Raw genomic sequence first — 21735 nt, 5'->3', positions numbered from 1 at the left:
GGGTCCTGCACTTGGGTCACAACAACCCTGTGAAAGCTCCAGGCTTGGGCCAGAGTGGCTGCAAACTGCCTGTCTTCAGAGGTCTTGGGGGTGCTGGTGGACAGCTGGCTGGGCATGAGGCAGGATGTGCCCAGGTCCACATGGGGGTGCTGATGGACTCCCAGGGCTGAGCACAAGCTGCACTGCTCTGGTGCAGCCCAGCTGCATGAGGGCACTGCTGGCTCGTGGTGAGCTTCTCAGCAACCAGCACCCCCAAGGCTCTTTCTTCAAGGCTTGCAGCTCAAGTGCTGACAGGATCTCCACAGGACACACACAGAAAATCCCTCCAGAGCCCACTGGCAAGTCCTGAAAGTAGCTGCTGGAGCAGGTCCAGAGGAGGCCATCAAGATGATCAGAGGGCTGGAGAACCTGCCCTATGGGAACAGGCTAAGGGAGTTGGGGCTGTTCAGCCTGAAGAAGAGAAAGCTCCAGGCAGACCTCAGAGCAGCCTTCCAGTACCTGAAGGGCTCCAGGAGGTGGGGAGGGAACTTTGATAAGGGCTGGGAGTGCCAGGATGAGGAACAATGGCTTTGAGCTGGGAGAGGGCAGACTGAGACTGGAGAGGAGGAAGAAATTCTTGACAGTGAGGGTGGGGAGACTCTGGCACAGGCTGCCCAGGGAGGCTGTGGCTGTCCCTTCCCTGGAGGTGTTCAAGGCCAGGCTGGATGAGGCCCTGAGCAGCCTGGGCTGGTGGGAGGTGTCCCTGCCCAGGGCAGGGGGTTGGAGCTGGATGATCTTTAAGGTCCCTTCCAGCCCAACCCCATCTGTGAATCTGTGACTTTCCATGGCTGTATGCAAACGAATTTGTCTGTTACCACACTTCAGTTTCTTTTTTCTCTCCTGTTTTTCCTCTTTCATTCTCCTTAGGCCCTAGCGAAGAAAGCAAGAGATGGAAAACTGTTACCAGAAGAGTACCAGGGAGGATCTTTCAGGTAGCACTCTGTGGCTCTTGATTTGTGCATGGGTTCAGAACTGTTCCAATCTCAGCTGTTCTGTGCTGTCCTAGTGCTGTACATTGGAATATCCTGCTCCAGTCAGGGTGAAATTCCAAGGGATGATTTTGAAGGCCAAACCTGGGTTGAATGTCTGGGGGAAAAGATGGTGGACAGCAGGATGCCCATGGGCCAGCAATGTGCCCTTGGGGCCAAGAAGGCCAAGGGCATCCTGGGCTGCATTAGAAGGGAGGTGGTGAGTAGGTGCAGAGAGGTTCTCCTGTCCCTCTGCTCTGCCCTGCTGAGGCCACATCTGGAGTACTGTGTCCAATTCTGGTCCCATCAGTCCAAGAAGGACCTCAGGGAACTGCTTGAGAGAGCCCAGCCCAGAGGCACAAAGCTGCTGCAGGCAGTGGAACATCTCCCTGTGAGCACAGGCTGAGGGAGCTGGGGCTGGGAGCTGGGAGCAGAGGAGCCTGAGGGCTGCCCTCAGTGCTGGGGATAAAGCTGTGCAGGGCAGTGCTGGAGGACAGAGCCAGGCTCTGCTCAGGGATGGCCAAGGACAGCACAAGGGGCACTGGGGGCAGGCTGGAGCAGAGGAGGTGCCAGGGGAACAGAAGGGAAACCTTTGTGAGGGTGCTGGAGCCTGGAGCAGGCTGCCCAGAGAGGTTGTGGAGTCTCCTGCTCTGGAGCCTTTCCAACCCCCCCTGGATGTGTTCCTGTGTGAGCTGCCCTGGGTGCCCTGCTCTGGCTTGGACTGGGTGATCTCCAGAGGTGCCCTCCAGCCCTGTGAGACTGTGACTCTCATGGTACAGGTTGCCTTCAGCAGAGGCTGGTGCAGAATTCAAGGTGTTCCATGCTGAGGGGGATGAAACTTCTCCTTTTCCACCCTATTTTCCCCAGCTGCAGAAGGATGCTGAGCTGGATTTGCAAATGCCAGCCAGCCTCTTTGCTGACAGCACAGAGACCCTGAAAGGAATTGTTTGTCAGAGGTATTGTGGCAGGCAAGGATGTCCACTGGATGTTAGGGGTTGGAAGGGACCTCCAGGTTGATTTCAGTTTGCTCTTCAGAGCAGTGTCTCCAGAGGGGCAGAGTGTGCTGTCACCAAGCAACACCTCTGCTGAACCAAACTGCAGCTGAACTGGCTGGCAGTCAGCTTGTGAAAGGTCATTCTAAGTGCTCATCCTGTCTCCTCAAACATAGTGTGTGGTGAGAGTGACACCCCACAGCTTCTGTGGAAGTGTGGCTGCCAGGGGCAGTGATGTGCCAGGCTTGCAGCTGGACTGATGTCTGCTGCTGGAGGAGTGGCCCAGGAATCTGGGAGCTTCTCAGCAGAAAAACCTCATGGAACAGAGTCACAGAATGGTTTGGGTTGGAAGGGACCTCCAGAAATCATCCAGTCTGACCCCCTGCACTCAGCAGGGACATCCTCCCCTACAGCAGGTTGCTCACAGCCTTCTCCAGCCTCACCTTGAATAGCTCCAGGCATGGGACCTCAACCACCTCCCTGGGCAACCTCCTGCAGTGTCCCAGCAGCCTCCTGCTGCAGAACTTGTTGCTCACATCCAATCTCAATCTGCTCTGCTCTCATTCCAAACCATTGCCCCTGGGCCTGTCCCTGCAGGCCTTTGCCAGCAGTCCCTCTGCAGCCTTCTTGTAGCCCCCTTCAGGTCCTGGCAGGCTGCTCTTAGGGCTGCCTGCAGCCTTCTCTTCTCCAGGCTGAACACCCCCAGCTCCCTCAGCCTGGCCTCCAGGCAGAGCTGCTCCAGCCCCTGACCATCTTGGTGCCCTTCCTCTGGACCTGCTCCACCAGGTCCATGTCCTTGCTGTGTGGAGGGCTCCAGAGCTGGACACAGCCCTGCAGGAGAGGTCTCACAGAGCAGAGCAGAGGGGCAGCATCCTCTCTCTCCATCTCTGGCCACACTGCTTTGGATGCAGCCCAGCAGCTGTAAGAGAGAGCAGTGGGTGCTGATTCAGCTGTCTCTCTAGACCATCTCTCACCATAGAGTCCAAGCCTTTCCTAGTGCTCTGTGTGGTGACACAGAAATGCTGCCGGGTGAGAGGCCTCATCAGGCTTTCTGTGCCTGAGGGATTCCTGTATGCCCCACTTTGTATTGCTTGGTTCAATCTGAAAGACAGTGTGGCCTGGGACAGAGAGAGGCCAAGTTCATTTGGAGCTGGGACTTCCCTGACCTACTTTCTGCCTGCTGTGTGCAGTGCTGTAAAGAAATGGGACTCTTGAAAGGGTCTCTTGGTTGTAAGTGCAGAAATCCCAAACCTCTGGCATTTGAATGAGCCCAGCTGGAATCTGCTTTGGAGCTGATAGGTTTGGCCTTGGGGGAGCACTGGGTCACAGCAGTCGCTGCTCTGCTGAGACCCCACCGAGTCCAGCTCTGGAGCCTCTGCTTCAGGAGGTGCTGGAAGGTGCCCAGAGAAGGCCACGAGGAGGAGCAGAGGGCTGGAGCTGCTCTGCCCTGGAGACAGCCTGAGAGAGTTGGGGCTGTGCAGGCTGGAGAGGAGAAGGCTCCCAGGACTCCTTCATAGAATAGAATAGAACAGACCAGACCAGGTTGGAAGAGACCTGCAAGATCATCGTGTCCAATCTATCCTCCAACACCACCTAATCAACTAACCCATGGCACCAAGCACCCCATCAAGTGTCCTCTTGAACACCTCCAGGGATGGTGACTCCACCACCTCCCCAGGCAGCCCATTCCAATGGGCAATCACTCTCTCTGGGTAGAACTTCTTCCTCACCTCCAGCCTAAACCTCCCCTGGCACAGCTTGAAACTGTGTCCTCTTGTTCTGGTGCTGGCTGCCTGGGAGAAGAGCCCAACCCCCACCTGGCTACAACCTCCCTTCAGGGAGTTGGAGAGAGCAAGAAGGTCTCCCCTGAGCCTCCTCTTCTCCAGGCTAAGCAACCCCAGCTCCCTCAGCCTCTCCTCACAGGGCTGTGCTCCAGACCCCTCCCCAGGGGGTTGCCCTTCTCTGGACACCTTCCAGCAGCTCAACCTCTTTCCTAACCTGAGGGGCACAGAACTGGACACAGGACTCAAGGTGTGGCCTGAGCAGTGCTGAGCACAGGGCACAATGACCTCCCTGCTCCTGCTGGCCACACTGTTCCTGCTGCAGGCCAGGATGCCCTTGGCCTCCTTGGCCCCCTGGGCACACTGCAGGCTCATGTTCAGCCTACCATCAACCAGCACCCCCAGGTCCCTCTCTGCCTGGCTGCTCTCAGCCACTCTGACCCCAGCCTGTAGCACTGCCTGGGGTTGCTGTGGCCAATGTGCAGCCCCTGGCACTTGTGGATTTCCAGGATCTGCAGGGGGCTGCAGGAAAGCTGGGGAGGGACTTTTGAGGGTGTCAGAGAGGGATAGGACTGGGGGGGATGGAGGAAAGCTAGAAGTGAGGAGCTTGAGACTGGCTGTGAGGAAGAAGTTGTTGCCCATGAGGGTGGTGAGAGCCTGGCACAGGCTGCCCAGGGAGGTGGTGGCAGCCTCCTGCCTGGAGGTGTTTGCAGCCAGGCTGGAGGTGGCTGTGAGCAAGCTGCTGTGGTGTGAGGTGTCCCTGCCCAGGGCAGGGGGGTTGGGACTGGCTGAGCCTTGGGGTCCCTTCCAACCCTGACAATTGTATGATGATTCTCTTCTGGCCTCACTGGCAACCCTTCTGTTTGTTTCTCTCCCCCTCAGCATCTCCAACCTGGGCATGTTTGGCATCAACGGCTTCACCGCCGTCATCAACCCGCCCCAGGCCTGCATCCTGGCCGTGGGCCGCGCCAGGGCCGAGCTCAGGCTGGTGGAGGATGAAGAAGGCAACGAGAGCCTGGAGCAGCAGCAGCTTCTGACAGTGACTCTGTCCAGTGATGGCCGTGTGGTGGATGATGAACTGGCTTCCAGGTTTCTGGAGAGCCTGAAGGCCAACCTGGAGAATCCAATGCGCCTCGCCCTGTGCTGAGCGGGGGGCGCGGGGCCCGGCCTGCAGGGCAGGGAGCAGGGTTATGGCCTTCAGACAGCTGTTCTCTAGAGAGGAATGCAGAGCCCCTGGCAGGAGGGTGCTAGAACACTTTATTTATTGACTGGATGTCAGAAAAAGGAGGAGCTCTCCTGCTGGGAGTCCTTGGCAAGGGGCAGGTTTTGTGCTGTCAGAGCTCGAAAGCTCCCCTGCTGGGGGTCCTCAGCCCCTGGGACTGGTGGCACAGCAGATGGCAGGGAGGGATCTGTCTCCTCTGGCTAAGAGCGTTCAGAGCAACTCGATGGAGTTCAAAGGGAAGCCACAAAATAGTTTGTGGTGGAAGGAGCCTGGAAAGGTCATTCAGTCCAACCCTCCCCCTGCAGTCAGCAGGGGCACCTTCAACTGGAGCAGGTAGCTCAGAGCCCCAGCCAACCTGACCTGGGATGGTTCCAGGGAGGGGGCATCTGCCCCATCTCTTAGGCAGCCTGAGCCAGGCTCTTGCCAGCCTCAGCATAAACAAAATAAAGAAAAGGTTTCCTTCTCTTGAGGCTGAATCTCCCTCCTTTACTTTCAAACCCTCCCCCCTTGTCCTGTCCCCAGAGGCCCTGCTCAAAAGTCTGTCCCCAGGTTCCATAGAGGCTTCTTAGTGTTCTGAAGGGGCAGTGAAGTCTCCCCAGGGCCCTCTCTTCTCCAGGCTGAATTTTACCCCATCCTTCATTCACAGCAGAGGTGCTCCAGCCCTCTGATCATTTTTGTGGCCTCCTCTGAAGCTGCTCCCACAGCAGAGCTAGCTGCTGTGCTCCAGGGGGGTCTTTCCTGTGCTGGGAGAGGGGATGCTTTGTTGAAGGGCTAAATGTTCAGCTTCCAGAGAGAGGAAGCTGAGCCAAGAGCTGCCAGGAGTCCTGGCCAGTGCCAAGATGATGCAGTAGCTAAATCATACTGCTGCAAGAGAGAGCTTTTGAGTTTCCAGGACCTCTTCTGGCAGATTGTACTATCCAAATTTAGAGCAAATGAATGTTTAGAAGATCATCACTGGTCTGGCAGAGTGGGGAAAACCCAACCAACCAAATCAATAAAAAGAAGAGCTCTGGTGGAATCATGGAAGCAATGAGGGTGGAAAAGACCTCAGAGATCAGCAAGTCCAAGCTGTCACCACAGACCTCATGACTACTAAACCATGGCTCCAAGTTCCACATCCAATCCCCTCTTGAACACCCCCAGGGATGGGGACTCCACCACCTCCCTGGGCAGCACATCCCAGTGGTCAGTTAATCTTTCTGGGAAGAACTTTCTCCTCACCTCCAGCCTAAACCTCCCCTGGCACAGCTTGAGACTGTGTCCTCTTGTTCTGGTGCTGGCTGCCTGGGAGAAGAGCCCAACCCCTACCTGGCTACAGCCTCCCTTCAGGGAGTTGGAGAGAGCAATGAGGTCTCTCCTGAGCCTTCTCCAGGCTAAGCAACCCCAGCTCCCTCAGCCTCTCCTCCCAGGGCTGTGCTCCAGACCCCTCCCCAGCTTTGTTGCCCTTCTCTGGACACCTTCCAGCAGCTCAACCTCTTTCCTAACCTGAGGAGCCCAGAACTGGACACAGGACTCAAGGTGTGGCCTCAGCAGTGCTGAGCACAGGGCACAATGACCTCCCTGCTCCTGCTGGCCACACTGTTCCTGATGCAGGCCAGGATGCCCTTGGCCTTCTTGGCCCCCTGGGCACACTGCTGGCTCATGTTCAGCCTACCATCAACCAGCACCCCGAGGTCCCTCTCTGCCTGGCTGCTCTCAGCCACTCTGCCCCCAGCCTGTAGCACTGCCTGGGGTTGCTGTGGCCAATGTGCAGCCCCTGGCACTTGGATGTGTTCAATCTCCTGCCCTTGGCCTCTGCCCATCTGCCCAGCCTGGCAAGGTCCCTCTGCAGAGCTCTCCTACCCTCTAACAGCTCAACTCCTGCCCCCAGCTTGCTGTCAGCTGCACATTTACTGATGCTGGACTCCATCCCCTCTTCCAGATCATCAATGAAGATATTGACCAGGCTGAGGCCCAGCACTGATCCCTGGGGCACACCACTGGTGCCTGGCTGCCAGCTGGCTGTGGCACCATTCACCACCACTCTCTGGGCTCAGCCTCCAGCCAGTTCCTCACCCAGCTCAGAGAGCTGCTGTCCCAGCCAGGGGCTGACAGCTTGGCCAGCAGTTTGCTGTGGGGGACAGTGTCAAAGGCCTTGCTGAAGGGCAGACAGACTCCATCCCCAGCCTGCCCCACAGCCACCAGGCAGTCACCTGGGCATGGAAGGAGCTCAGGTTGGTCAGGCAGGAGCTGCCCTTCCTAACTCCATGCTGGCTGGGCCTGAGCCCTTGGCCATCCTGCAGGTGCTGTGTGACTGCACTCAAGATGCTCTGCTCCATCCCTTGCCTGGCACTGAGGGCAGGCTGCCAGGCCTGGAGTTTGCAGGTTCCTCCATCCAGCCCTTCCTGTGGATGGGCACCACCTTGGCCAGTTCATTGTATTTGCATCAGAGATTTAACTGATCTTTATCTTAGCCTTCACTATAAGCTGCAAGGAGGCTTGTGGAGATGAATGGGGAAAGGAGGTGACAGAAAAGCCTGGGAAACTGAACTGGATCCCAGGTAAAGCAATTTCTCCAGAACATTGAAGTCATCTGGAGAAATCCACAGCTTCATTAATTGGAACTCATCAACACCCATTTGAACTTTGTCCTCTCTGAAGATAGCTGCATCATACCTGCCTTGCAGAGGGGGAAAGAACCTCAGAGCTGCCTTCCAAGGCCTGAAGTGATCCTACAGGAAGGCTGCAGAGGGACTTTCCCTGAGGGTGTCTGGAGAGAGGACAAGGGGGGATGGTGAAGGTGAGGGGGAGCAGGGTTAGACTGGAGATTAGGAAGGAGTTCTTCAGTACCAGGCTGGGGAGACTCTGGCACAGGCTGCCCAGGGAGGCTGTGGCTGCCTCCTGCCTGGGGGTGTTGAAGGCCAGGCTGGATGGGCCCTTGAGTCCAGTTGAGAGGCCCATGGCAGGAGGTTGGAGGGGATGGTCTGTGAGGTCTCTTCCAACCTGAGCCATTCTGGTTTTGCATAGCTCCATCTGCTCTGCCTGAGCAGACCTGCAGGCTGGTTTAAGGTCTGCTCCCCTGCACACTGTGCTGGTGGTGTTTGCTGCCCAGCATTTGTATGTCGTGGCCTGGAGCTGGCCAGAGCTGAGGGCTGCATGGCTGCTGTGCTCAGCTGCAAGTCCCTGTGCTCCTGCAGTGTCAGAGAGCTCCATGTCTGCTGCTGGAGCCACTGGAAGGTGCTGTTGGCCATAAGAATGGGACCTTGGCCACATCTCCCTCTGGGGGTGCCAGTACAGCTCCTTGTCCTCACCAGACAGGTGAAGACAGTGCAGCTAAACCAACCTCTGCAACTCTTGACCTGTGCAGATCTCCCCAGGGCTCATGCAGGCTTTGATTCCAGTTCCTTTACACCCAGCTCTCTGCTTGCCAGCTTTGTTTGACTGAAGGATGGATGGATGGATGTCATCTGCAAGTCACTTGCAAGTCCTGGTAAGGGCTTCTCTGGAATTCAGGTGTGACTGTGTCAGCTGCTTCATGCAGGGTACTTGACCCACTGGGCAGCATAGAATCACTGAATGTTAGGGGCTGGAAGGCACCTCCAGAGATCATTCAGTCCAACCCCCCTGCCAGAGCAGGAGCACCCAGGGCAGGGCCCACAGGAACACAGCCAGGGGGGGTTGGAAAGGCTCCAGAGCAGGAGACTCCACAACCTCTCTGGGCAGCCTGCTCCAGGCTCCAGCAGCCTCACCATACAAAAGTGTCACCATCCCAATGTCTTGAGAACCCTCTCTGGCAAGAAATGTTTCCTGAGATCCAGTCTGAATCTCCCCTGGGGCAGCTTGGAGCCATTTCCTCTGGTCCTGTCTCTTGCCACCAAGGAGCAGAGGCTGCCCCCTCCTCGCTCCAACCTCCCTTCAGGGAGCTGTAGAGAGCAATGAGGTCTCCCCTCAGCCTCCTCCTCTCCAGGCTGAACACCCCCAGCTCCCTCAGCCCCTCCTCATAGCCCAGCTGCTCCAGGCCCTTCTCCAGCCTGATTGCCCTTCTCAGGACATGTCTCCCCCTCAGTGTCCTTCCTGTAGTGAGGGGCCCAGAGCTGAACACAGCACTCGAGGTGTGTCCTCAGCAGTGCTGAGCACAGGGGGGTGATCACCCCCTGTGCCTGCTGCCCACCCTGTTTCTACCACCAGCCAGGATGCCAGTGGCTCTCTTGGCCCCCTGGGTACTGCTACCTCCTATTTGATCAGCTGTCAGCCAGTCCCCCTGGGTCCCTCTCTGAGCTGCAGCTTCCCAAGCACACATCCCCAGGTCTGCAGCTGCCCGTGGGGCTGTGTGCATCCTGGGCATGTGTGTGGGGCTGGGCTGCTGAAGAGGAGCAGCTGCTCTCTGTGAAAGCCTTTCAGAGTCAGGCCACAGGATGAAGAGAGGGGCAGGTTTCTGAAGGGCCCTGCTGAGGCTTTCAGATTCCTGCTTCAAGGGGGAGGTGTGAGTGAGTGTCTGTGTACAGGCACAACACGGAGGGAGGCCTGGGAGAAACCTGCCCTGATTGCATTTGCAGGAAGTAATTGCACCACGGCATCTGTTGCTCAAGCACAGGTGAGGAGGCACTTGGAATGATAGCTGGGAGCAAGAGCTCTTGGCTAAGAGACAGCCTGGAGAGGCTGTGAAGCAATGTCGGTGTGAGAAGGCAGCTTTCCCCTCCTGTGTGCCTCGTCACGGAGCGCTGGGATGTGGCAAGAGCGGTCCTGCGTGGGGGACAGCGCACCCAGCCCTCGTGGAGAGGGCTTGAGGGTGAGAGAGGCAATCAGCTCACCCAGGGAGACCTGCAGCTGCTGCACAGGGCTCTGTGCCCGTGGCTGATCGCTCTGTAAAGCCAGGGAGGGAGACTCCAGCAACCACTGCTTCAGGCACAGCCCAGGCCGTGGTTTGCTCTGCACTCTTCCAACCCTGAATCCTGTTCCACTGTTCAGCAGCGTATGGTGGTGACCCCATGAAGCAGCACAGGCTGGGGACAGAGGGGCTGAGAGCAGCCAGGCAGACAGGGACCTGGGGGTGCTGGTGGACAGCAGCTGAACATGAGCCAGCAGTGTGCCCAGGGGGCCAAGAGGGCCAATGGCATCCTGGCCTGCATCAGGAACAGTGTGGCCAGCAGGAGCAGGGAGGTCATTGTGCCCTGTGCTCAGCACTGGTTAGGCCACACCTTGAGTCCTGTGTCCAGTTCTGGGCTCCTCAGGTTAGGAAAGAGGTTGAGCTGCTGGAAGGTGTCCAGAGAAGGGCAACAAAGCTGGGGAGGGGTCTGGAGCACAGCCCTGTGAGGAGAGGCTGAGGGAGCTGGGGTTGCTTAGCCTGCAGAAGAGGAGGCTCAGGGGAGACCTTCTTGCTCTCTACAACTCCCTGCAGGGAGGTTGTAGCCAGGTGGGGGTTGGTCTCTTCTCCCAGGCAGCCAGCACCAGAACAAGAGGACACAGTCTCAAGCTGTGCCAGGGGAGGTTCAGGCTGGAGGTGAGGAGAAAGTTCTTCCCAGCAAGAGAGATTGGCCATTGGAATGTGCTGCCCAGGGAGGTGGTGGAGTCCCCATCCCTGGAGGTGTTTAAGAAGAGCCTGGATGTGGCACTCAGTGCCATGGTCTGGTTGATTATTTAGGGCTGGGTGATAGGCTGGACTTTATCTTGCAGGTCTCTTCCAGCCTGGTTGATCCTGTGCCCAAAGGGAGATGCTGGGAAGGCAGTGGAGAGAGCCAGGAAGGGACTTTTCACAAGGGCTTGCTGTGACGGGACTAGAGGCAATGGATTGAACCTTGAGCAGAGATTGAGAGGGGAGAGTGAGGTTGTGAGACACTGGAACAAGTTGCCCAAGGAGGTTGTGGGTACAGCAGCAGCACCTCTGCCATGAGGACAGGCTGAGGGAGCTGGGGTTGTTCAGCCTGGAGAGAAGATTCCTGGGGGGGACCCTAGAGCCTTCTTCCAATAGCTGAAGGGATCCTAACAGGAAGACTGTAGAAGGGTGGAATGGTTTGAAGCTGAGGCAGAGCAGGGTTAGAGTGGAGCTGAGGAAGAAGCTCTGCAGTACCAGGGTGGTGAGACTCTGGCACAGGCTGCCCAGGGAGGCTGTGGCTGCCTCCTCCATGGGGGTGTCAAAGGCCAGGAGGGATGAGGCCTTGAGCAGCTGAGTCTGGTTTGAGGTGTCCCTGCCCACAGCAGGAGTGTGGAGGAGATGAGCTCTGAGGTCCCTTCCAGCCTTAGCCAGTCCATGACTCTATGTTGATGGCAATGCTAGATGCTAGCAACCCATCTAACCTGACTTTCAGGTGTCAGAAATGATACCTGCCCCAGTGGGCTTGAGGAAAAGCCTTCTGCTGTGCTCCTGTGTGCTCCCCAGGAGAGCACCCTGCTTCAGTGGCTCAGTTCCAGAGAGCCAAATCTGCTGGCATGAGGTTCAACAAGACCAAGGGCAGGGTCCTGCAGCTGGCTCAAGGCAATCCCAGGCACAAATGCAGGCTGGGCAGGGACTGGCTGGAAAGCAGCCCTGAGGAGAGAGCCTTGGGGGTGCTGGGGGAGGAGAAGCTCACCAGGAGCTCTCAGTGTGCACTTGCAGCCCGGAAAGCCAAGCAGAGCCTGGGCTGCAGCAAGAGAAGTGTGGCCAGCAGGGCAGGGGAGGGGATTCTGCCCCTCTGCTCAGCTCTGGGGAGACCCCACCTGCAGTACTGCCTCCAGCTCTGGAGCCCCTATTGCAAGAGGGATCTGGAGGTGCTGGAAGGTGTCCAGAGAAGGGCCAGGAGGATGAGCAGAGGGCTGGAGCTGCTCTGCTGTGAGGACAGACTGAAGGAGTTGGGGCTGTTCAGTCTGGAGAGGAGAAGGCTCCCAGGTGACCTCCTTGTGGCCTTCCAGGATCTGCAGGGGGCTCCAAGAAGGCTGGGGAGGGACTGCTCAGGATCTCAGGCAGTGATAGGCCTAGGGGGAATGGAATGAAGCTGGAGGTGGGGAGATTCAGGCTGGAGGGGAGGAGGAAGTTCTTCCCCATGAGAGTGGTGAAGCCCTGGAATGGGTTGTCCAGGGAGGTGGTTGAGGCCCCGTCCCTGGAGGTGTTTTAGCCCAGGCTGGCTGAGGCTGTGGCCAGGCTGATCTATTGTGGGGTGTCCCTGCCCATGGCAGGGGGGTTGGAACTGGATGATCCTTGTGGTCCCTTCCAACCCTGACTGATTCTATGATACAGCCCTGCAGGAGAGATTCTTTCCTGAAACTGCAGTTGCTCTTCAGCTGGAGGCAGGAAGGTGCCTGGGCTCTCCCCAGAAGCCAGTGCTCCCAGGCTGGGGGCCAGCAGGGTGGGAGCTCGAGAAGGGAAGGGTTTCTCTGGAGTAACTGAACACATACATGTTGCTGTATGTCATCCCTAAGGTGGCACGATCCAGCTCCAGTGGAGTATCCATCACCCTGTCTGGAGCTTTGGAAAGAGCTGTGGCTTTCCAGGCTCCATTCCCAGAGTGTATTGTTTGGCAGGAGCCTGCCAGAATTGAAGCAGGCAGAATGTATAGCAGCTGCTTCATCTGGCCCCTTCAGTGCACGGTGCTGTAAAGCAAGCTCTGCTTCCAGGAATGCATCAGAGGGTGTGGGGAACTGGCTGAAGCTGCCTGCACTAGGGAGAGAGGGCTCAATGACACAGGAGGAAGTGAGCTGCTGGTACCAAAGCCTGGCTAGAAATCCACACACCAGCTTCCTGTGCTGCCTTCTGACAGCTGGAGGCACACAGAGAAGGCTGGCTGGGAGCTGAGAGCCATTTGCAGCTCAGTACAGCCAGAGACACAAGACAGAAAAACCCTAATGGAATAGAACCACAGAATGGTTTGGGTTGGATGGGCCCTCCAGAAATCATCCAGCCCAACCCCCTGCACTCAGCAGGGACATCCTCCACCAGAGCAGGCTGCTCACAGCCTTCTCCAGCCTCACCTTGAATAGCTCCAGGCATGGAGCCTCAACCACCTCCCTGGGCAACCTCCTGCAGTGTCCCAGCAGCCTCCTGCTGCAGAACTTGTTGCTCACATCCAATCTCAATCTGCTCTGCTCTCATTCCAAACCATTGCCCCTGGGCCTGTCCCTGCAGGCCTTTGCCAACAGTCCCTCTGCAGCCTTCTTGTAGCCCCCTTCAGGTCCTGGCAGGCTGCTCTTAGGGCTGCCTGCAGCCTTCTCTTCTGCAGGTTGTGAGAGTTACTGGATGGAGAGCAAACCTCAGGGAAGCCTTAGGCTTGATGCTTCTTAACTGAGAAACAACCAGTTCCTTCATTTGATTGCTTACAAATGCCTCTCCCACCTCTGGGAACCCAAGCCAGGCAAGCCTGGAGGCTGGCAGACCACTGCTGCCTTTAGGTGTAGTCTGCAGTGCTGCCTGCTCTGGACACATTCCTGTGACACGAGTGGAGGGTTACAGAGCAGGGGATGCAAACCCAATGTCACAGCAGGCAGAGGCAGCCAGATTAATCACTTCTTGGCTCTTCATTCTGCTCTGATGGGATCCCCATTGGCAGCTGATGAGGAGCAGTGAGCCTCAGCTCTTCCTGCCTGTCTGCTAAGGGCAGCTCTTGCTGCAGCCAGCAGCAGCCTTCTGGGCTACTCATAAAGCCATGCCTTTTGTAGTGGCATGATTCAGGGGACAGTGACACAGAGGCTTTCAGCTCTCCCTCTTCCCCAGGTTCCTGGTATTTTCATGGCCACCACTCTCTGGTTGCTGCCAGGCCAAAAGAGATGAACCAAAGGCCTGTGCAAACCAGAAGAGAAGCTGCAGCAGCAGGGTTAGATGCTGCACTGCAGGTGTGTGAGGGTTCAGAATGCCAGCACAGAGCTGCTGACTAACACAGGCAGCCTGCTGGGGCAGCCAGCAGCTTTGGGAATAGGAGGTCACTGGACCTCTTCAGTCTTGCCTCCTCTGTACTCCAGCTGCACGTGGAAGACACAGCTGCAGTTTGTCTCCTGCACTTCCTCCCTTTGCTTTGGCAGGCACTGTGCCTCTCCCTCCAGAGGTGTTTGCATGCAAATCACCAGCCTGGCTTCTTTTTCCCTGGCCAGTGGAGGACTACTTTTGGCTGGTGTTTGGACACAGGGCAATTGGAAGAAGAGCAAAGCATCACTGAGGGCTGGGTGTCAAGAGGGAGGGGATAGCCACTGCTCTGTTGCACCCTGTGATAGGAGGGGCAAGACCCTCAACCCAAGATACCACACAGAGGAGCTCAGCCCCAGTAAGGAGGCCCAGCCAACACCCATGGATGACATTGGAGTGGTCATGAGTCCTCTTCCTACTTGGCACCACCACCACCCAGTGTGCACCATGGGCTGGGGGCAGAGTGGCTGAGAGCTGCCAAACAGAGAGGGACCTGGGGGTACTGATTGACAGCTGCCTGAACATGAGCCAGCAGTGTGCCCAGGGGGCCAAGAAGGCCAAGGGCATCCTGGCCTGTATTAGGAATAGTGTGGCCAGCAGGAGCAGGGAGGTCATTGTGCCCTGGACTCTGCATTGGTTAGGCCACACCTTGAGTCCTGTGTCCAGTTCTGGGCTCCTCAGTTTAGGAAGGACATTGAGAGACTTGAAGGTGTCCAGAGAAGGGCAACAAGGCTGGGGAGGGGTCTGGAGCACAGCCCTGTGAGGAGAGGCTGAGGGAGCTGGGGTTGCTTAGCCTGGAGAAGAGAAGGATCAGAGGTGACCTCATTGCCCTCTACAACTACCTGAAAGGTGGTTGTAGACAGGAGGGGGTTGGTCTCTTCTCCCAGGCAAGCATCACCAGAACAAGAGGACACAGTCTCAAGCTGTGCCAGGGGAGGTTCAGACTCGAGGTGAGGAAAAAGTTCTTCACCGAGCGAGTCATTCGGCATTGGGATGTGCTGCCCAGGGAGGTGGTGGAGTCCCCATCCCTGGAGGTGTTCAAGGGGAGATTGGATGTGGCACTTGGTGCCATGGTCTAGTCGTGAGGTCTGTTGGGACAGGTTGGACTTGATGATCCTTGGGGTCTCTTCCAACCTTAGTTACTGTGATACTGTGACTCAGCAGCGATGAGAGGACCACCTTCTTGCTGGATTCTCTGGTCCTGCTCTGGCAGGGGGTTTGGACTCAAAAGCTCTCCAGAGATCCCTTCCAACCCCTCACACCCTGTGGGGGCTGTGATCCCCCTGGGCTTTGCTCTCAGGAGGGTACCACACGTTTTAATCCTGCTGATGCAACCCCCCAAACCAAACAGCTGTGCAAGCCTCTGCTTGGGGTGTTTGCATTTCTGCAAAGCAGGCTTTGCTTGGAAGTGTTCTGCAGCAGGCAGAGCCCAGCTGGCATGGAGGGAACAATCCCTGCCTTGGTGCTCTCCCAGGTTTCCTCTCAGGGCTCTGTAAACTCCTTTTGGAAGACTGTTTTAGCTGGAAAGTTCTTACAGGAGCAGCAAGGAGCAAGCAATGATTATAACAACACATTACACAATGAGGTGCTGTTGGAACCAGAAAATCCAGAAAGCAGCCTGCCTGTGGCTTCCTTCCTGGGTGAGAGCAAGAGCTCTGGCTGGGGAGTGGGAAGAGGAGGTTTATGCGATGGCAAGGTCCCTCAGAGCACTCTCAGTCTCATCACCTGAGCAGGGCCTTGCTGCTGCCTCACACCAGGCAGCACACCTGTGTCAGGGGGTAGCCTGTGGGTACTCTGAAGGTCTCATGAAAGCTTTGGGGCTCCTGGTACTGGAAGTCTGGCAGCTGATGGCTCAGGTGGGTTAGTGAGTGAGAAGTGAAGGTTCTCAGACTGCTGTAACAGAATGGTTTAATTTGTGCCCTGGAGTAACCAGGATCCCCCAGGCATCAGTGCTGGGCCCTGTGCTCTTTAACATCTTCATTGATGATCTGGATGAGGGCATCGAGTCCATCAGCAGTAAATTTGCAGCTGACACCAAGCTGGGGCAGGAGTTGATCTGCTGGAGGGTAGAGAGGCTCTGCAGAGGGACCTTGCCAGGCTGCACAGATGGGCAGAGGCCAAGGGCAGGAGATTGAACACATCCAAGTGCCAGGTGCTGCACATTGGCCACAGCAGCCCCAGGCAGTGCTACAGGCTGGGGGCAGAGTGGCTGAGAGCAGCCAGGTGGAAAGGGACCTGGGGGTGCTGGTTGATGGTAGGCTGAACATGAGCCTGCAGTGTGCCCAGGCAGCCAGGAGGGCCAATGGCATCCTGGCCTGCATCAGGAACAGTGTGGCCAGCAGGAGCAGGGAGGTCATTGTGCCCCTGTACACTGCACTGGTTAGGCCACACCTTGAGTCCTGTGTCCAGTTCTGGGCCCCTCAGGTTAGGAAGGAGGTTGACTTGCTGGAACGAGTCCAGAGAAGAGCAACAAAGCTGGGGAGGGGTTTGGAACACAGCCCTGTGAGGAGAGGCTGAGGGAGCTGGGGTTGCTTAGCCTGGAGAAGAGGAGGCTCAGGGGAGACCTTCTTGCTCTCTCCAACTCCCTGAAGGGAGGCTGTAGCCAGGTAGGGGTTGGTCTCTTCTCCCATGCAGCCAGCACCAGAACAAGAGGACACAGTCTGAAGCTGTGCCAGGGGAGGTTTAGGCTGGAGGTGAGGAGAAAGTCCTTCCCTGGTCTCTGAGCAGGGGCATTTTTGTGTGGTTTGCTCATTGTAGATACCTGTATCATATTGTACCTCCTGGCTGTGTTGTACACATCCACTGCATTCCACTGCAGAGTGTAGCTCTTGCTTCTAAATACAGCTTCAGTTGCTTCTGCCTGAGTTGGTCTGGCACAGGTAATGCTGGGGGGGGGGGTGGAACCTCAACCCACCCCAGTGGTCTTCCAGGGCTTTTCCCTCTGAAACCATTCGATCTGAGTCTGAACCACATGCATCTGTGCTAACTCGTGTTTTGAGTGGGCTCTTCTCAGTTGCTCTGCCTTTAGTGGGTGCTAATGAAGGGGAAAACACTTCAACCACCCACAGCAGCCAGGATTTCCCCAGTCTGGTGTCATCCCCCACTCTCAGTTGCAGAGAAGGGTGGTTGCAATCTGGGGCTGCCCTCAGATGTGACAGCTGTGTTTGCAACAGCCAGCAGGGCTGGCTGGTTCTGGCTTTCTGCAGGTCACCAATCAGCTCTGCTACCTTTGTGCGTTGCAAGGAGTCAAAAGGGAAACATAATGAGCAAACCCCAGTGTCTGAAGCCCTCCACTAATGCAAGATCCTGTGCTGTGGTCTCTCTCTTCTCCTTTGTGGCTACCGTTTGTGATCCACCTCCTGCAGCAAAGCATCAGTTGCTGATGTACTGCACAGAGACGTTGTAGGAAAAGTGCTGTGCTCAGCCCCCAGAGGTGGGGGGCAGTAGGAGACAAACCATGACTAAAGCCAGGTGAAATACTCAGGTGGTGGTTTACTCAGGGGCCGGCATGAAGAATGTTATGGCGCTCTGAGCTCATTCAGTAATGAGGTCAGCAACCATCGAGCGTGGAAAAAGCCTGAGTGCTGCTTTTAGATGAGGCCTCACACAGACAGCTGCTGAGAAACTGGAAGGATTCTAGAGGGAGGCATTGGCAGCAAAGTAATCATGGTCTGGAAAGACTGACTTGGGAGGAAAAGGTGAGCTGGTAGCTCAGAGGGACTCCTGATAGCAGCCTTGCACAAGCTGCGTGCGGCAGGGGGAGAGGGGTCTGCTGTGATGCACAGGAAGCGCTGCCGGGATTGTAAGCTGAAAAACTGGGAGGCTCCAGAACATTTTAAAGCACACTTTAAACCCAAGAGTGTCCAAAATGTCTGCAACACACAGTGTAGGAACTGTGCTGAGCCCTGGAGCTGGGTAACCTGCTGTGGAGCCTGACCCTGCCAGCCCTGCCTGCTCCGCTGTCTGCCTGCCAGCAAGGCCAGCGCTCCACTGGCTGCTGCAGTGCTGGCTCTCAGCTGGGCTGGGACATGCCACCTGCACAGGCAAAGGCCACACCGCTGCCCTCCTTCCAGGCAGCTTCCATCCAGCTAGCTGGAGAAGCCTCTGGAATGCTGATCACAGGATGTTAAGGGCTTGGAAGGGACCTCTGGAGATCTTCAAGTGCAACCACCCCTGCCAGAGCAGGAGCAGAGAACCCAGCACAGGGCACACAGGAACACATCCAGACAGGGCTGGGGAAGGCTCCAGAGAAGGAGACTCCACAACCTCTCTGGGCAGCCTGCTCCAGGGCTCTGGGAGCCTCACAGGGCAGAAGTTCCTCCTCATGTTGAGCTGGAACCTTCTGGGCTGCAGTTTATATCCATTGCCCCTTGTCCTATCCCAGGGTGCAGCTGAGCAGAGCCTGTCCCCTCCCTCCTGACCCCCAGCCCTCAGATTGATCAGATCCCTCTCAGCCTTCTCCTCTCCAGACTGAACAGCCCCAGGGCTCTCAGCCTCTCCTCCCCAGGCAGTGCTGCAGTCCCTTCAGCATCCTCATAGCCCTCTGCTGGTCTCTCTCCAGCAGATCCCTCGCTGGGGCAGAGTAGAGGCAGGGTAGAACCTTCCTGGGTCTGCTGCACACACTCTTCTTAATGCACCCCCGCATCCCCTTGGCCTTCTTGGCCTCCAGGGCAAGTTGCTGTCCCAGGCAGAACTTGCTAATGAGACCTGTGAGTTTTAAACTGTGGAACATGGGAGGAAAGTGGGAGGAAACCTGCATGGGTTTGAGGCTTAGTGATTGCTCACCAGGAGTGTAAATCTGGTAAGGGTACAGCAAGACAGAGGAACATCCTCAGGAAGCAGAAAGAGAGCAAATGGAAGGATGCAGATGAGCAGAGGGGCAGTGCAGGTGCTGAAGGAACTCCTGCCTCATCTCAGGCTGTGTGTGGTCTGTGGGAAGCCAAATGTTTGTCCCCGAGCGCTGCAGCCTGGTAACGTGGCAGAGGAAGCTGAGATGGCAGAGGAAATGAAACTAGACAGGGTGGGGACAGGAGGCACACAGTGGGAGAAGAACGGTGACTGGGCTGCAGGTACTGGGCATGCACACAGCCCCTGTGTGGTTGGCTACTGTTAAGGCACACAGACAATGCAGCACGCTCATCCTGGGGGCCTCATCTTTGGCATGAAGCTGAAGCACCACCGGAGTGAGCCCTCCTCTCCCGTGGCCAGCATCTGAGCAGGACTCCCTCCACGCTGCCTTTGACCTCCATGTGTTCCTGAGAGGGATTCTGGAGGTGTTCCTGAGTCTGGGTCCTGAATGTGGCCTGGGACTTCCCTAGTGCTGCCCCTGGCATCGGTGGTGACAGAGATGTCATTGCCATGCAGGGCTTGGAGCAGGCTGCCCAGAGAGGTTGTGGAGTCTCCTTCTCTGGAGCCTTTCCAGCCCCACCTGGCTGTGTCCCTGTGTGAGCTGCCCTGGGTGCTCCTGCTCTGGCAGGGGGCTTGGAGTGGATGATCTCTGGAGGTGCCTCCCAGGCCCTGCCGTTCTGTGACTCTGTGGATGCCTGGGCACTACTCTGCCAGAAATGGGATGTGCTGTACGAGCTGAGGTTGCTGGGGGGGGATGCTGGGGAGGGAGTTGTGTGTGACATAAAATGAGCAAGGAGTAGAACTGCCTGGTGCTGGTACCTTCAGTGGGGGAAAACACAGCTGAAGGGAACCGCTGCCGGGTGGCTGCGAGGAGGGCAGGCAGACGAGAGGGAGAGCAGAGCGCTGTTGGTGCACACCTGCTCTGCTGGGGCATTTGGTGTCTCCTGGTACAGGCACAGACTGTTCCCACTCACTGCTGATGTCCTCAGCTCAGTGTTCAAACACCAAGGCAGTCAAAAAATAGAAAGAGGAAGGAGCTTCCCCGTCACAAGGCGTTGCAGGGCTGCCGAGGCGCGGGCAGGACATCCCTCCCAAGAGCTTTTGCAGTTTCTCTTTTTGACCACTCCAGAAACATGATGAAGTGCCACCAAAACAAGAAGTTCTTTTCCTCAGTGAGAGTGCAACCCCTGAGCCCCCTCAGGGGTCAGTGTGGTGGCTTTCATACAGGAGGAGTAATGAAATGTACCTGTTTGAACGGAGCAAAGCTGTGCAGGACAGCCAGTGGTAAACGCTGGCAAGATTCTGCCCAAGCTGGGGACCCTTCCCAGAACACAACCATCTGAGAGGCTCTGAATGAGAACTCCCAATCACTGCCCAGCACTCCTGCTGACTGGAAGTCAGCAGATGTGAAGACCATCTACTAGAAGGGCTGGAAAGAGGATCAGGGGAACTGCAGGCTGTCAGTCTGACATCAGTGCTGGAGAAGGTTGTGCAGCAAATCGTCTTCAGTGCCATCACACACACCATACACAGCAGGACAGCCAAGGGATCAGTCTCACAGTCTCACAGCATCACCAAGGTTGGAAGAGACCTCAGAGATCATCAAGTCCAACCTGGCACCACAGACCTCACGACTAGACAATGGCACCAAGTGCCACATCCAATCCCCTCTTGAACACCGCCAGGGATGGGGACTCCACCACCTCCCTGGGCAGCACATCCTAATGGTGAATGACTCGCTCAGTGAAGAACTTTTTCCTCACCGCCAGCCTAAACTTCCCCTGGCACAGCTTGAGACTGTGTCCTCTTGTTCTGGTGCTGGGTGCCTGGGAGAAGAGACCAACCCCCTCCTGGCTACAACCTCCCTTCAGGGAGTTGTAGAGGGCAATGAGGTCTCCCCTGAGTCTCCTCTTCTCCAGGCTAAGCAACCCCAGCTCCCTCAGCCTCTCCTCACAGGGCTGTGCTCCAGACCCCTCTCCAGCCTTGTTGCCCTTCTCTGGACATGTTCAAGAGTCAATGTCCTTCCTAAACTGAGGAGCCCAGAACTGGACACAGGACTCAAGGTGTGGCCTAACCAGTGCAGAGTACAGGGCACAATGACCTCCCTGCTCCTGCTGGGCCCAGGTCAGCATGGGGCTGTGAAAGGTGGTGGAGTCCCCATCCCTGGAGCTGTCTAGGAAGAGCCTGGATGAGGCACTTGGTGCCATGGTTTAGTTGATCAGATGGTGTTGGGTGAGAGGTTGGACTTGATGGTCTCAAAGGTCTTTTCCAACCTGGTTAATTCTATTCTAGTCTATTCTAGTCTAGTCTAGTCTATTCCATTCCATTCCATTCTATTCTATTCTATTCCATTCCATTCCATTCCTTCACTGGTCTGATCTCCTTCTATGACAAGGTGTCCCACTGAGTGGGTGAGGGAAAAAGGCTGTGGATGTGTCCACCTGGGCTTTAGTCAAGCCTTTGATGCTGTCTGCCACAGCCTCCTCCTGGAGAAAGGGGCTGCTCGTGGCTTCGATGGAGACACTCTTGTCTGGGTTAAGAACTGGCTGACAGCTGGGCCCAAGGAGTGCTTGGAGCTGGTGATTGTAAAGGTCTTTTGCAAACTAAACAGCTCCATGCTTCCAGGAATAGAATAGAATAGAATAAATAGAATAGAATAAACCAGGTTGGAAGAGACCTTCAAGATCATGGTGTCCAACCTATCATCCAACACCACCTAAGCAACTAACCCATGGCACCAAGCATCCTGTCAAGCCTTGCCCTGAACACCCCCAGTGACGGTGACCCCACCACCTCCCCAGGCAGCACATCCCAGTGGGCAATCACTCTCTCTGTGTAAAACTTCCTCCTAACCTCCAGCCTAAACCTCCCCTGGCACAGCCTGAGACTATGTCCTCTTGTTCTAGTGCTGCTTGCCTGGGAGAAGAGACCAACCTCTGCCTGGCTACAGCCTCCCTTCAGGGAGTTGGAGAGAGCAAGAAGGTTTCCCCTGAGCCTCCTCTTCTCCAGGCTAAGCAACCCCAGCTCCCTCAGCCTCTCC

The 21735-nt window shown here is 56.6% G+C and overlaps 1 protein-coding gene across 1 annotated transcript in view; it reads left to right on the top strand.

Moving 5' to 3' along the window:
• Positions 1 to 5191, top strand: part of PDHX (pyruvate dehydrogenase complex component X) — a 41978-nt gene extending 36787 nt beyond the window's left edge. Inside the window, exons 10-11 of the mRNA XM_054161413.1 lie at positions 907 to 971; positions 4663 to 5191. Coding sequence (XP_054017388.1) covers positions 907 to 971; positions 4663 to 4927 — 330 coding nt within the window. The 3' untranslated portion in view covers positions 4928 to 5191. The remainder of the gene's footprint in view (positions 1 to 906; positions 972 to 4662) is intronic.
• The last annotated feature ends 16544 nt before the right edge of the window (positions 5192 to 21735 follow it).

The sequence above is a fragment of the Dryobates pubescens genome, chromosome 5, assembly GCF_014839835.1.
Source record: "Dryobates pubescens isolate bDryPub1 chromosome 5, bDryPub1.pri, whole genome shotgun sequence".
Lineage (NCBI taxonomy): Eukaryota > Metazoa > Chordata > Aves > Piciformes > Picidae > Dryobates > Dryobates pubescens.
This window is presented reverse-complemented; position numbering and strand designations above follow the sequence as displayed.